The sequence below is a fragment of the Mobula hypostoma genome, chromosome 28, assembly GCF_963921235.1.
Source record: "Mobula hypostoma chromosome 28, sMobHyp1.1, whole genome shotgun sequence".
Classification (NCBI taxonomy): domain Eukaryota; kingdom Metazoa; phylum Chordata; class Chondrichthyes; order Myliobatiformes; family Myliobatidae; genus Mobula; species Mobula hypostoma.
The window spans coordinates 35,920,190-35,936,221 of record NC_086124.1 but is presented as its reverse complement, the minus strand read 5'-3'; the positions used below and the strand labels follow the sequence as shown (position 1 = coordinate 35,936,221).

Here is a 16,032-nt window from a genome sequence, read left to right as displayed (position 1 = left end):
GGAGAAGACAGGATGGGGAGGGATAGAGCCGAGAGCTGGACAGGTGATAGGCAAAAGGGGATACGAGAGGATCATGGGACAGGAGGTCCGGGAAGAAAGACGGGGGGGTGGGGTGACCCAGAGGATGGGCAAGAGGTATATTCAGAGGGACAGAGGGAGAAAAAGGAGAGTGAGAGAAAGAATGTGTGCATAAAAATGAGTAACAGATGGGGTACGAGGGGGAGGTGGGGCCTAGCGGAAGTTAGAGAAGTCAATGTTCATGCCATCAGGTTGGAGGCTACCCAGACGGAATATAAGGTGTTGTTCCTCCAACCTGAGTGTGGCTTCATCTTTACAGTAGAGGAGGCCGTGGATAGACATGTCAGAATGGGAATGGGATGTGGAATTAAAATGTGTGGGCACTGGGAGATCCTGCTTTCTCTGGCGGACAGAGCGTAGATGTTCAGCAAAGCGGTCTCCCAGTCTGCGTCGGGTCTCACCAATATATAAAAGGCCACATCGGGAGCACCGGACGCAGTATATCACCCCAGTCGACTCACAGGTGAAGTGATGCCTCACCTGGAAGGACTGTTTGGGGCCCTGAATGGTGGTAAGGGAGGAAGTGTAAGGGCATGTGTAGCACTTGTTCCGCTTACACGGATAAGTGCCAGGAGGGAGATCAGTGGGGAGGGATGGGGGGGACGAATGGACAAGGGAGTTGTGTAGGGAGCGATCCCTGCGGAATGCAGAGGGGGGGGGGAGGGAAAGATGTGCTTAGTGGTGGGATCCCGTTGGAGGTGGCGGAAGTTACGGAGAATAATATGTTGGACCCGGAGGCTGGTGGGGTGGTAGGTGAGGACCAGGGGAACCCTATTCCTAGTGGGGTGGTGGGAGGATGGAGTGAGAGCAGATGTACGTGAAATGGGGGAGATGCGTTTCAGAGCAGAGTTGATAGTGGAGGAAGGGAAGACCCTTTCTTTAAAAAATGAATGAAGACATCTCCCTCGTCCTAGAATGAAAAGCCTCATCCTGAGAGCAGATGCGGCGGAGACGGAGGAATTGCGAGAAGGGGATGGCGTTTTTGCATGAGACAGGGTGAGAAGAGGAATAGTCCAGATAGCTGTGAGAGTCAGTAGGCTTATAGTAGACATCAGTGGATAAGCTGTCTCCAGAGACAGAGACAGAAAGATCTAGAAAGGGGAGGGAGGTGTCAGAAATGGACCAGGTAAACTTGAGGGCAGGGTGAAAGTTGGAGGCAAAGTTAATAAAGTCAACGAGTTCTGCATGCGTGCAGGAAGCAGCGCCAATGCAGTTGTCGATGTAGCGAAGGAAAAGTGGGGGACAGATACCAGAATAGGCACGGAACATAGATTGTTCCACAAACCCAACAAAAAGGCAGGCATAGCTAGGACCCATACGGGTGCCCATAGCTACACCTTTAGTTTGGAGGAAATGGGAGGAGCAAAAGGAGAAATTATTAAGAGTAAGGACTAATTCCGCTAGACGGAGCAGAGTGGTGGTAGAGGGGAACTGATTAGGTCTGGAATCCAAAAAGAAGCGTAGAGCTTTGAGACCTTCCTGATGGGGGATGGAAGTATATAAGGACTGGACATCCATGGTGAAAATAAAGCGGGGGGCCAGGGAACTTAACCTTATAAGGAGGAACAACACCTTATATTCCGTCTGGGTAGCCTCCAACCTGATGGCATGAACATTGACTTCTCTAACTTCCGCTAGGCCCCACCTCCCCCTCGTACCCCATCTGTTACTCATTTTTATGCACACATTCTTTCTCTCACTCTCCTTTTTCTCCCTCTGTCCCTCTGAATATACCTCTTGCCCATCCTCTGGGTCACCCCCCCCCCCCGTCTTTCTTCCCGGACCTCCTGTCCCATGATCCTCTCATATCCCTTTTGCCAATCACCTGTCCAGCTCTCGGCTCCATCCCTCCCACTCCTGTCTTCTCCTATCATTTTGCATCTCCCCCTCCCCCTCCAGCTTTCAAATCCCTTACTCACTCTTCCTTCAGTTCGTCCTGACGAAGGGTCTCGGCCTGAAACATCGACTGTGCCTCTTCCTAGAGATGCTGCGTGGCCTGCTGCGTTCACCAGCAACTTTGATGTGTGTTGCTTGTATAATTTACAATGACTATCCTTTGGATTGAGAGGAAACCAGAGCACCCGGAGGGTTCGGGGAAGGGGGAGAAGATGTTCAGTCTTAGTGGTAGGATCCTACTGAGAATAGCGGAGTTACAGAGAAGCTACAAAGTTTTGCAGGGGATTGGGGCTGTGAGGAAATGGGTCAGCCATGATGAAATTGGGGAGCTGACTTGACGGGCCAAAAAGCCAATTCTTGTGGTCTAAGCTATGGAGAGTATGAGGGATACAATCAGACCAACTCAGCCATGAATGGTCCCAGGCCTGGCTGTGGAAAGAGGAGAGTTGGGCATGGGGCTAGCAACCCCACCCCGTAAAAACCCAGAGCTTCAGAAATGACAACAGAATCTCCAAAGACCTCATTCCTGGGAGAGGAAGGATCTCCAAAGACAGGCTACACCTGGGGACAACTTGAAAGGCTGGCCGAGGACAGAGGACTTCGGTGAGCTGCCATTGGCGACCTGTGCGCCAGAAGGATGATGGGCTTAAATAAGACACCAATGATATCCTTCAGCCCCCAACCCGATTCCTCCACTCCTCAAGTTTGCATCCCTCCAGTAACTTGAACAAAAATTTCCCACTAAACATTGGTAATACTCATTTATTATCAGTCAGATCATCGTAAACATTCAAAAAGAACATCAGTTGGGACATTATGTTGCAGTTATACAAGACGTTGTTGAAGTTTCACTTGGAGTACTATGTTCAGTTCAGTTCAGTCATTGCGAGGTGTTGCATTTTGGGAAGACAAACTTTGACAGTGAACAGCAAGACCCTGGGGAGTGTAACAGAACCACTACACTGTTATAAAGTTGGAATGCTACGTTGCAGCCGTACAGCTGTTTTTTCAAATCTTTATTTCTTGACACTATTTTCTATTTAATCAATGTATTTCATAACATGGGTAGCTGCAACACCCACCGTTTCTTTTCATTTGGAAGTTTGGTTTTAAAAATACTCGAAATAACCTCAGTAGGGGTGACCTTACAGAGTATAAAACCATGAGGGGCACAGATAGAGTGAATGTGCACAGACTTTCTCCTCAAGGTTGGGCAATCAAGAACCAGAGGGCACAGGATTAAGATGAGAGGGGGATGAGATTTAAAAGGGATCATGTGGGATCCAGAAAAACGAGGCTATGTGGATTTGGAAAGGCCTTGCCAACAGAAGGCAATAGGTGGTAGTAGATGGAGCGTATTCTGGAGATCAGTGACCAGTGGTGTTCCACAGGGATCTGTTCTGGGACCCCTACTCTGTGATTTTTTATAAATGACTTGGATGGTGGGCTAGTAAGTTTGCAGCTGACATGAAGGTTGCTGGAGTTGTGGACGGTGTAGAAAGCTGTCATGGGTTACAATGGGACATTGACAGGATGCAGAGTTAAGCTGACAAGTGCTAAATGGAGTTCAGTCTGGAAAAGTGTGAAGTGATTCACTTTGGAAGGTAGAATACGGGGTTCATGACAGGATTCTTACCAGTGTGGAGGGACAGGGATCTTGGGGTCCATGTCCATAGATTCATCAAAATTGCCACACAAGTTGAGTGGTCATGAACGTGTATGGAGTGCGGGCCTTCATTAGTCAGGGGACTGAGTTCATCAGTCAGGAGCTATGAGGTAATGATGCAGCTCTCTAAAACTCTGGTTAGACTGCACGGGGTATTGTGTTCAGTTCTGGTCACTTCATTATGGCAAGGATGTGGAAGTTTTAAAAAGGCTGCAGAGGAGATTTACCAGGATGCTGCCTGATTTGAGAGCACGTCTTATGAGGAAAGGTTGAGTGGGCCAGGGCTTTTCCCTTTGGAGTGAAGGAGGACAAGAGATTATTGACAGACAATAAGCCAATAAGAAACACAGACTGGGTGGACAACCAGTGCCTGAAACAAAGGAAATGGGCCCATTGTTTCAGCTTGTTCCTGCCCCACTGAACTCATATCTGCAAACCTCAACTGTTTTATCCCCCCTTGTTTAGTCCCTTCCTACCTACATTCATTACACTTCACACACTCTGGATTTTTTCAATAATTTCAAGTTCCTTGGCCCCCATCATCTTATTTTTACAATGGATGGCCAGTCCCTCTACACCTCCATCCTCCACCAGGAAGGCCTCAAAGCTCTCCTTTTTTTCTGGACACCAGACGTAATCAGTTCCCCTCCACCACAACTCTCCTCCACCTAGCAGAACGTCCTCACTCTAAACAATTTCTCTTTTGGCTCCTCCCACTTCTTTAAACAAAAAGGGTAGCCACGGGCATTCGCATGGGTCCCAGCTATGTCTACCTGTTTGTCGGCTACATTCCAAGCCTACACTGGTGAACATCCTGCACTTTTCCTACGCTACACTGATGACTACATTGGTGCTGCTTCCTGCATCCATGCTGAACTCATTGACTTCATCCACTTTGCCTCCAATTTCCATCCTGCCCTCAAATTTACCTGGTCCATTTAAGACACCTCCCTCCCCTTTCTTGATCTCACTGTCTCCACCTCTGGAGACAGCTTATGCACTGCTGTCTATTATAAACCCATGGACTCTCACAGCTACCTGGACTATACCCTCTCCTTCGTGGCGTTGTAAAAATGCCATCCCCTTCTATCAATTCATCTGCTTTCCAGATAAGGCTTTTCATTCTAGAACGAAGGAGCTGTCCTTTCTTTTCCCCCAAAGAAGGGGCTTCTTTTCCTCCACCATCAACATTCAACAGCATATCTTCCATTTCATGTACGGCTGCTCTTACCCCATCCTCACTCCACTCTACTAGGGTTAGGGTTCCTCTAGTCCTCACCTATCAGCCCACCAGTCTCTGTGTCCAGCACATAATTCTCCAAAACTTCTGCCATCTCCAACGGGATCCCACCACCAAGTACATCTCTCCCTCCACCACCCCCCAACTTTATGCTTTCCGCAAGGCGACTCCTTTGTCCATTCATCCCTCCCCACTGATCTCCCTCCTGGCACTTATCCTTGCAAGCGGAACAAGTGCTACACCTGCCTCTACATTTCCTCCCTCACAACAATTCACGGCCCCAAACAGTCCTTCCAGGTAAGGCGACAAGTCACCTGAAAGTCTGCTGGGGTTTATATACTGTGTCTGGTGCTCCCAGTGTGATCTCCTGTATATCAGTGAGACCCCATGCAGATTGGGAGACCACTTTGCCCAGCACCTGTGCTCCTTCCACCGGAAAAAGCAGGATCTCTCAGTGACCACCCATTTTAATTCCACTTCCCATTCCCATTCTGAAATATCTGTCCACGGACTCCTCCACTGTTGTGATGAGGCAACATTCTGGTTGGAGGAGCAACACCTAATATTCCGTTTCGGTAGCCACCAACCTAATGGTATGAACATCTATTTCTTGAGCCGGTAATGCCCCCCACCCCTCTTCACCATTTCCCATTCCCTTTTCCCTCTCTCACCTCATCTCCTTGTCTGCACATTGCCTCTCTCTGGTGCTCTTTCCCCCTTTTCTTCCTTCCATGACCTTCTGTCTCTTCCACTTCCCAGCTCTTTACTTCATCCCTCCCCCTTCAGGGTTCACCTATCACCTGTGGGAGCTGGTTGTGGACTGCAGGAGGAATGGAGACAGTCTACCCTCTGTTGACATCAATGAATCTGGGGTTGAGAGGGTAAACTGCTTTGAGTTCCTCTGCATAAACATCACCGAGGATCTCACGTAGTCTGCACATACCGGCTGTGTGGTAAAATAGGCACAGCAGAGGGAAGAGGGGTGGAAGGGTTGGAGAGGGAAGGCGCCAAAGCCACAGAAACTACAGGGGACCACCAACCACCCCCACCCCCCCCAAACTGAAGTACATTCAGCCCTCTACCCTTTAATAGGCCCATTTTTCCTGACAATGGTCTACTTGGCCCCAGATGCCTTGCGCACATAATCTCTCGCCATTACTCAGACAATGGACTGTCACCAACCCCTCCTCCCCCTCACTGCAGAACTCACGTAAATAAGGCCAGAGTAGTAACGATCCTTCAGGTTGTGCAGGACAGATGCTTCATTGAGGCAAGTGAGTTCAGCCATGTCTTCCACCTTGGCGAACTTGGGGGGGTTCATGCGCTGCAAGTCGTCACGGGGCACGGTCAGGAGACGGCTGCCCTCCACCAGCTCCACCACCACCTCGCCCGGCCGCTCCTCCCGCACGCTGGCCGCCTCAAAGCCGTGCCTAGCTGAGGGCACCCATACCAGCCGCTTAGCCGTCCAGTCCGCCTGGGAGGCCGGATTCGACACGTAGCCCCGGTCCACGAACAGAAAGCGTTCCGCGTCATCTGGATGGGTGTGGTGAGCCATCCTAGGGGTGGGAAAGAACGGAGAGAAATTCACTCTGTGTCTGAGTGTATGATGAAACGGTGTGCGGGACAACTTCATGGTGTTTGACCACAAGGGTGCATGTAATCAGACAGTCCGGAGGGAGCTTCACACTGTGTCTGACCCCGGGAGTGTGTGATGGGACAGTGTGGAGGGAGCTTCACACTGTCTCTGACCCCGGGAGTGAGTGATGGGACGGTGTGGAGGGAGCTTCACTCTGTCTCTGACCCCGGGAGTGAGTGATGGGACGGTGTGGAGGAAGCTTCACACTGTCTCTGACCCCGGGAGTGAGTGATGGGACGGTGTGGAGGGAGCTTCACACTGTCTCTGACCACGGGAGTGTGTGATGGGACGGTGTGGAGGGAGCTTCACTCTGTGTCTGACCCTGGGAGTGTGTGATCTGACGGTGTGGAGGGAGCTTCACTCTGTGTCTGACCTTGGAAGCTCGTGTTGGAGAAGATATTGAGAACCTGGCACAATTTCACGTCTGCCGAATGTTCCCGAGTGCCAGAAACTGAGCTCAAATAGTTTGCGCATCGACTCATTTGTCATGACCCAGATATTTAACAATGCCGAGGGAAGGAATTATCAAATCAACGTGTGACACGTTGCTCAGAAGCAGCCACTCTCCCACAGAGCAGCATACTCCTCAGTACCAACATCAGAAAGTGTTCAGCTTGGCTTCACCTCTCCAGCCTTAGAATACCTTCATCTCTTGATTACGTGAACTTGTTAAAACTGAAAATTATTTAATGTCATTCCCAATATACAAGTGTGAAAGAGAACAAAATTATTGTTACTCCAAATCCGAGGCAGCACAAATAAACACACTAAGTTCAAGGGTAGCAAAATTTAAAAAAAGCAATCAGATAACTTGTACACACAGATCGATTGTTTGTGCAGTGAGACCAGACACAGGGGTGTCTGTACATAAGGTGACCGACAGGAAGTGATAAAGTAGTGATGGTTGGGGGTGTGGAGGGGTGGGTTACTGAGTGGAGGTGTTGATCAGCCTCACTGCTCGGGGAAAGGAACTGTTTTTGTGTCTGGTGGTCCTGGTGTGGTTGCTACGTAGCCTCCTGACAGGAGTGGGACAAACAGTCCATGAGCAGGGTGGACAGGCTCCTTCCTGATGTTACTGGCCCTTTTCTAGCACTTTTCTGTATGTGTCTCCCTGATGGTGGGCAGGCTGGTTGGGGCATTGAGTACAGGAGTCGGAAAGTCATGTGGCAGCCATATAAAACTCTGGTCAAACCACTCGGAGTATTGAGTGTCGTTCTGGTCTTCACAGTACCGGAAGGGCGTGGGAGCTTTGGAGTGTGCAGAAGACATTCACCAGGATCCTGCTTGGATTCAAGGGCATCAGTGAAATGGAGAAGTTGGACGAACTTTGGTTGTTTTTTGCTGAAGTGGCAGGGGCTGATGGAGATCTGACAAAGGTTTATAAGATTGAGAGGCACAGATGGAGTAGACCGATGGTATCTGTTCCCCCAGGGTGGAGATGTCTAATACCAGAGGGCATGTGTTTAAGGTGAGAGGGGGAAAGTTCAAAGGAGATGTGCAGGGTCATTTTTTTTAAAAAACAGAGTGGTTGGTGATGGAGGCAGATACAATGGAGGTGTTCAAGAAGCAGCTACACATACACAGTGATGTGCAGGGAATTTAAGAAAGGTTGTGCTAGCATTGGAGGGGATCCAGTGGAAGTTCACAAGAATTATCCCAGAAATGAAAGGGAGGGCATTTAAGCATTTGATGGCTCTCAGCCTGTACTCAGGATTTAGAATGGGGGGGGGGGCGTCATTAAAACCTATCAAATATTGAAAGGCCTACATAAAGTTGACGTGCAGAGGATGTTTCCCACGGTGGGGGAGTCCAGAACCAGAGGGCACAGCCTTGGAATAGAGGGATGTCCATTTAAAACGAAGATGAAGAATTTCTTTAGCCAGAGAGTGGTGAATCTGTGGAATTCATTTCCATGGACAGCTGAAAAGGCCAAATCATTGGGTATATTTAAGGTGGAGGTTGACAGATTCTTGATTAACCAGGGTATTGGGGAGAAGGCAGGAGAATGGGGTTGAGAGGGATAATAAATCAGCCATGATTGAACAGTGGAGCAGATTCCATGCGCTGAATGACATAATTCTGCTCCTATGTCTGGATTTAAGGTATGTGAATAGGGGTAGTGGAGGTATAATTTGTTCATCAGTGCTTGACCAAGCTGTTCCACCGTGAACATGATCTGTTACGAGTCAACATGATGCTTTCAGATCAGCTCATGCATAGCACATACCTCCGCTGCACTGCTCAGGTGAGGGCTACAGACCCTTGTGCATGTTTTGTGTTCTATCGCTGAGCAGCAGTGAACCATCTGATTGGCCTGTCAGGGTTCTCTTTGGGAACTAGTTGACTTGATCAGCATTTCTGATCTGGCTATTGTTCACAATTGCACTTAATAAAAAGAATTAATTAAAGGCCAAAATAACCCTGTTTCCCTCCAGTCTGGTTCAACATCATGCACCAAAGAACCCGTTCCAACGATGTACAGTTGTGTATTTAAACATAAAGATTTGCTTTAGCTGACACCTCTATATTGAAACACAGTGAAATGTGTCCTTAGTGCAGCCAGCCAAAATCCAAAGGGAAGCCAGTGGTATCATGTTTCCAGCCCCAACAGAGCTCATTAACTCACTAACTCAAACCCCATCTCCGGGAGTGTGTGATGGGATGGTGTGGAGGGCGCTTCACTCTGTGTCTGACCACAGGAGTGTGTGATGGGACCGTGTGGAGGGAGCTTCACTCTGTGTCTGACCCCAGGAGTGTGTGATGGGACGGTGTGGAGGGAGATTCACTCTGTGTCTGACCCCAGGAGTGTGTGATGGGACAGTGTGGAGGGAGCTTCATTCTGTGTCTGACTCCGGGAGTGTGTGATGGGACGGTGTGGAAGGAGCTTCATTCTGTGTCTGACCCCGGGAGTGTGTGATGGGACGGTGTGGAGGGAGATTCACTCTGTGTCTGACCCCAGGAGTGTGTGATGGGACCGTGTGGAGGGAGCTTCACTCTGTGTCTGACCCCAGTAGTGTGTGATGGGACGGTGTGGAGGGAGCTTCACTCTGTGTCTGACCCCAGTAGTGTGTGATGGGACGGTGTGGAGGGAGCTTCACTCTGTGTCTGACCCCGGGAGTGCGTGATGGGACGGTGTGGAGGGAGCTTCACTCTGTGTCTGACCCCAGTAGTGTGTGATGGGACGGTGTGGAGGGAGCTTCACTCTGTGTCTGACCCCGGGAGTGTGTGATGGGACGGTGTGGAGGCAGCTTCACTCTGTCTGACCCCAGGAGTGTGTGATGGGACGGTGTGGAGGGAGCTTCACTCTGTCTGAAACCGGGAGTGTGTGATGGGACGGTGTGGAGGGAGCTTCACTCTGTCTGAAACCGGGAGTGTGTGATGGGACGGCGTGCAGGGAGCTTCACTCTGTCTGAAACCGGGAGTGTGTGATGGGACGGTGTGGAGGGAGCTTCACTCTGTCTGAAACCGGGAGTGTGTGATGGGACAGCCACAGGTAGAACATACAAACTCCTTGCAGAGAGCTGTGGGAATTGAACCTGTGTCACCAACAGATGGCGCTGACATGCATTATTCTAACCACTACATTACCACGTCACCTTTCCGACAGTGGCTCTCCCACTCTTGCACACACTGACATGGGTGGGGACGCCATCTACTCAAACCACAGTGGTTTGGTGTTGAAGTAAGGGACAGAGCACAGCATCTTGCATTCTGCATAACGGCACTAGGAGAGAGGAAAAGCTCACATCTCCGCCTGCACACTGCCAACTGCCAACAGATAACAGGTACCACACAGTGCCTTGCCTTAACATACAAATAGTGAGATAAATAGGAAAGAGGCAAAGGATGCCCTTCATGCCAGGCCCATCTGCTCAAATCTGCCCCGTATCCCTCTACAGCAGGGGTTCCCAACCTTTCTTTCCGCAATGGATCAAGATGTCCGTAGACCCCAGCTTGGTGACCCATTCTAAATCTTTCCTGTCAAAGTGCCTTTTTAACGTTATTCCACTCAGCGATTCAGGAACAGCTTCTTCCCCTCTGCCATCCGATTCCTAAATGGACATTGAACCCGTCAATGCTATCCCACTTTTTAAATATGTATTATTTCTCTTTTTTGCATGATTTTTAATCTTGTCACTATATGTATACTGTAATTGATTTACTTATTTATTTTTTCTCTTCTATATTACGTATTGAACTGCTGCTGCTGAGTTAATAACTTTCACGACACAAACCTGATTCTGATTAATGTACCAGCCTCAACCACTTCCTCTGGCAGCTCATTCCATAAATGGGCTACCCTCTGGGTGAAAAAGTTGCTCCTTGGGTCCATATTAAATCTCTTTTTCTCCCCCCCCCGCCCCCACCTTAAACCCTCTGGCTCTTGATTGCCCGACCCTGGGGAAAAAGGCTGCACACATTCACTCTGCCTGTCCCCCTCGTAAGGTCACCCCTCAATCTCCAAGGAATAAAGTCCCAACCTGCACAACCTCTCTCCATAACTCAGTCCCTTGAATCCCGGTAACATGCTCTGCATCCTTAACACAATACACCAAGTGTGGTCTCACCAACGTCTTGTACAACTGCAACATAACCTCCCAACTCCTGTACTCAGTGCCCTGACTGATGAAGGGCAGCGTCCCAAGTGCCTTCTTCACCACCCTGTCTACCTGTGACTCCACTTTCAGGGAATAAGCGCCAGAATCCACCCTCACCGCCCATCTACCTGCAACACCACTTTGAGATGACCAGGCGTTCAGACTAGTAGTTCCAGCAGGTAAGTTGAAGGTCACCGGTGCCCTGTATCTGAAGAAGAGTCGCCTTGCCTTGGGAAAAGCCAACACCTCCACACACACTGGGTAAGGATGGAGTGTGTCAAGAGAGTGCAATAAATAGCTGTGGGCGTGAATGTGAGCACGGTCTTCTTTTTATATTTATGATTGTCTTTTAAATGAAATCTTGATTGTAAAAGGCAGGAACAAAAGGCACGGCAGGCAGGGTGGGGAAAGTGCATCAAGCTGATAAACCGGTTTGGAGCACGTCAGGAACCCTGACTCCTGTAGCAGGACGTGGACAGTCACAGGCTGCTTCTGGCTGGATGGCAGGGGAAGGAAGGTTTGCGGTGGGGGTGGGAGGAGGGTAAAAGGAAGAAATCAAACAGCTTCATTCTGTCCACCCCAGATAGCAGATTTCCTGGTGGTTACCATTTCAATTTGACTTCCCTTTCCATTCCATGTTGGTTCACAACCTCCTCTACCACCACGATGCAGCCAAATTCAGTGTGGGGGAGTAACACCTCATCCCATGTGGGGCGTTTCCAACCTGATGACATGAACATAGATTTCTCTAACTTCAGGTAATTTTCCCCTCCCCGCCTTCTCTCTTTCTAGTTCTTATCCTGGTTCCCCTTCGGTGCCCCTCCTCCTTCCCTTTCTCCCATGGTCCACTCTCCTTCCCTACCAGATTCCTCATTCCTCAGCCCTTTACCTCCCAGCTTCTCACTTCATCCCACCCTCACCTGGTCTCACCTGTCACCTGGTACTCCTCTGCCTCCTCCTACCCTTGTATTCCGGTTTCTGCCCCAGTCTCGAAGAAAGGTCTTGGCCCGAAATGTCCCCTCTTTATTCCACTCCACAGATGCTGCCTGACAGGCTGAGTTCCTCCAGCATTACAAAGCTCAAAGTATGATTTCGTATCTATTAACCCCTGTGAGAGTTGTCTCCTTACAGGCAGCCACGAAATAAGGAACCCATTAAAAAAAAACATCCAACACCCAATGTACAGAGAGAAAAAATTCTAACAAACAACAACCACAAGCCAATATTGTTCTGAACTGATCTCCACAGATCCTTAGCTTGAGCAGTGAACTGAACTGGCCTCTCCCTCACCTTGGCCCCAACACCCTGACTTTTCCATCTGGCCCAGCACATAAATTGTTGTCCAAACATCACTTGGATAAACTCTGCAGAAGCTCCTGTCTTTAAGTCGAATGGCAGGTTTACAGCCCAGAGGATGTTTGGGTAAAGAGTGGGTGTCACCCACATGACAAGAGAAGTGACCACAACAGGGTAGAGGATATAGACATTATGCACTGTGGCCACTTTATTAGGTACACTTGTACATATGCAAATATCTAATCAACCAATTATGTGGCAGCAACTCAACTCATACAAGCATGTAGACATAGTCAAGAGGATCGGTTGTTGTTCAGACCAAACATCAGAATGGGGGAAAAATGTGATCCAAGTGACTTTGACCATGGAATGATTGTTGGTGCCAGATAGGGTGGTTTGAGTATCTCAGAAACTGCTGACCTCCTGGGATTTTTACACACCACAGTCTCTAGAGTTTACAGAGAATGGTGTGAGAAAAGAAACATTTACTGTCCTGCAGTTCTGTGGGTGAAAATGCCTTGTGTATGAGAGGGGTCGGGGAGAATAGCCAGACTGTTTCAAGCTGACAGGAAGACGGCAGTCACTCAAATAACCACACATTACAACAGTGGTGTGCAGGAGAGCATCAGTGAACGCACAACACGCACAACATTGAAGTGGACGGGTTACAGCAGCAGAAGACCACACTACCCACCGGGTTCCATTCCTGTACCTAATAAAGTGGCGACTGAGCTTAGGTCAACCAGTGGAGGAAAGAACCACCAAGAGACCAAATATTTAAATTAAAATTCAAGGAACACTCTTTCACTTGCCTTTGTCAGTCGGGCATTGAGTATGAGAGTCGGGAAGTCACATTGCAGTCATATAAAACTCTGGTCAGACCACAGGAGGGAGTACATTCAGATTGGAGGGTTGTGACTAGTGGTGTCCCACAAGGATCTGTTCTGGGACCTCTACTTTTCGGATTTTTATTAACGACCTGGATGTGGGGGTAGAAGGGTGGGTTGGCAAGTTTGCAGACGACACAAAGGTTGGTGGTGTTGTAGTTAGTGTAGAGGATTGTCTAAGATTGCAGAGAGACATTGATAGGACGCAGAAGTGGGCTGAGAAGTGGCAGATGGAGTTCAACCCAGAGAAGTGTGAGGTGGTACACTTTGGAAGGACAAACTCCAAGGCAGAGTACAAAATAAATGGCAGGATACTTGGTAGTGTGGAGGAGCAGAGGGATCTGGGGGTACATGTCCACAGATCCCTGAAAGTTGCCTCACAGGTAGATAGGGTAGTTAAGAAAGCTTATAGAAAATAAGTGCAGGAGTAGGCCATTCGGCCCTTCGAGCCTGCACCACCATTTATTATGATCGTGGCTGATCATCCAACTCAGAACCCTGCACCAGCCTTCCCTCCATACCCCCTCAACCCCGTAGCCACAAGGGCCATATCTAACTCCCTCTTAAATATAGCCAATGAACTGGCCTCAACTGTTTCCTGTGGCAGAGAATTCCACAGATTCACCACTCTCTGTGTGAAGAAGTTTTTCCTAATCTCGGTCCTAAAAGGCTTCCCCTTTATCCTCAAACTATGACCCCTCGTTCTGGACTTCCCCAACATCGGGAACAATCTTCCTGCATCTAGCCTGTCCAATCCCTTTAGGATTTTATACGTTTCAATCAGATCCCCCCCTCAATCTTCTAAATTCCAACGAGTACAAGCCTAGTTCATCCAGTCTTTCTTCATATGAAAGTCCTGCCATCCCAGGAATCAATCTGCTGAACCTTCTTTGTACTCCCTCTATGGCAAGGATGTCTTTCCTCAGATTAGGGGACCAAAACTGCACACAATACTCCAGGTGTGGTCTCACCAAGGCCTTGTACAACTGCAGTAGTACCTCCCTGCTCCTGTACCCGAATCCTCTCGCTATAAATGCCAGCATACCATTCGCCTTTTTCACCGCCTGCTGTACCTGCATGCCCACTTTCAATGACTGGTGTATAATGACACCCAGGTCTCGTTGCACCTCCCCTTTTCCTAATCAGCCACCATTCAGATAATAATCTGTTTTCCTATTTTTGCCACCAAAGTGGGTAACTTCATATCCACATTAAATTGCATCTGCCATGAATTTGCCCACTCACCCAACCTATCCAAGTCACTCTGCATCCTCTTAGCATCCTCCTCACAGCTAACACTACCACCCAGCTTCGTGTCATCCGCAAACTTGGAGATGCTGCATTTAATTCCCTCATCCAAGTCATTAATATATATTGTAAACAACTGGGGTCCCAGCACTGAGCCTTGCGGTACCCCACTAGTCACTGCCTGCCATTCTGAAAAGGTCCCGTTTATTCCCACTCTTTGCTTCCTGTCTGCTAACCAATTCTCTATCCACATCAATACCTTACCCCCAATACTGTGTGCTTTAAGTTTGCACACTAATCTCCTGTGTGGGACCTTGTCAAAAGCCTTTTGAAAATCCAAATATACCACATCCACTGGGGTGTTAGCTTTCATAAGTCAAGGGATAGAGTTTAAGAGTCGCGATGTAATGATGCAGCACTATAAAACTCTGGTTAGTCCACAATCGGAGTACTGTGTCCAGTTCTGGTCGCCTCACTATAGGAAGGATGTGGAAGCATTGGAAAGGGTACAGAGGAGATTTACCAGGATGCTGCCTAGTTTTGAGAGTATGCATTATGATCAGAGATTAAGGGAGTTAGGGCTTTACTCTTTGGAGAGAAGGAGGATAAGAGGAATAGATAGAGTGGATAGTCAGCACCTCTTCCCCAGGGCACCACTGCTCAATACAAGAGGACATGGCTTTAAGGAAAGGGGTGGGAAGTTCAAGGGGGATATTAGAGGAAGGTTTTTTTACTCAGAGAGTGGTTGGTGCGTGGAATACACTGCCTGAGTCAGTGGTGGAGACAGATACACTCGTGAAGTTTAAGAGACTACTAGACAGGTATATGGAGGAATTTAAGGTGGGGGGTTATATGGGAGGCAGGGTTTGAGGGTCGGCACAACATTGTGGGCCAAAGGGCCTGTACTGTGCTGTACTATTCTATGTTCACACTCAGAGTACAGTGTGCAGTTCTGGTCTCCCTGTAACAGGAGGGAGTGGGGGGCTTTGGAGAGGGTGCAGAAGAGGTTCACCAGGATGCTGCCTGGATTAGAGGGCATGAACTATAAGGAGAGGTTTGACAAACTTGGGTTGTTTCCTAAGGAGGCTGAGGGGAGACCTGAAGGAGACACAAATAGAGTAGACAGCTGCTATCCTTCTCCCTCAGAGTGGAAATGTCTAATACCAGAGGACGTGTTTTTTAAGCTTCGAGGGGGCTGTTTAAAGGCAACATGAATGTTTCTATACGCAGAGAATAGGTGGTACTTGGAACGGGTTACTGGGGTAATAGTGGAAGCTCATTTGCCCATGATTGCCCCGTATCCCTCTAAACCAGAAATTCCCAACCTGTGTTATGCCATAGACCAAGGGATCTGTGGATCCCAGTTTTGGAACTCTGGTTCTAAACCCTTCCTTATCCATATACCTGTCCAAGTGCCTTTTAAATGTTGTCAATGTTCCAGCCTCAACCACTTCCTCTGGCAGCTCGTTCCATAGACGGACCCCCCT

At 48.8% G+C, this 16,032-nt stretch overlaps 1 protein-coding gene across 7 annotated transcripts in view; it reads right to left on the bottom strand.

Moving 5' to 3' along the window:
- The window catches only part of LOC134339037 (myosin-10-like), a 277,554-nt gene that overhangs the window by 246,296 nt on the left and 15,226 nt on the right, over nt 1-16,032 (bottom strand). For 5 of the 7 annotated variants that reach the window (XM_063035301.1, XM_063035302.1, XM_063035305.1 and 2 more), the window contains exon 2: nt 6,091-6,436. In XM_063035301.1, coding sequence (XP_062891371.1) covers nt 6,091-6,436 — 346 coding nt within the window. Of the gene's footprint in view, nt 1-6,090; nt 6,437-10,429; nt 10,454-11,242; nt 11,358-16,032 lie in introns of those variants that run through there. The other 2 variants (XM_063035307.1, XM_063035308.1) reach the window with 2 other exon arrangements.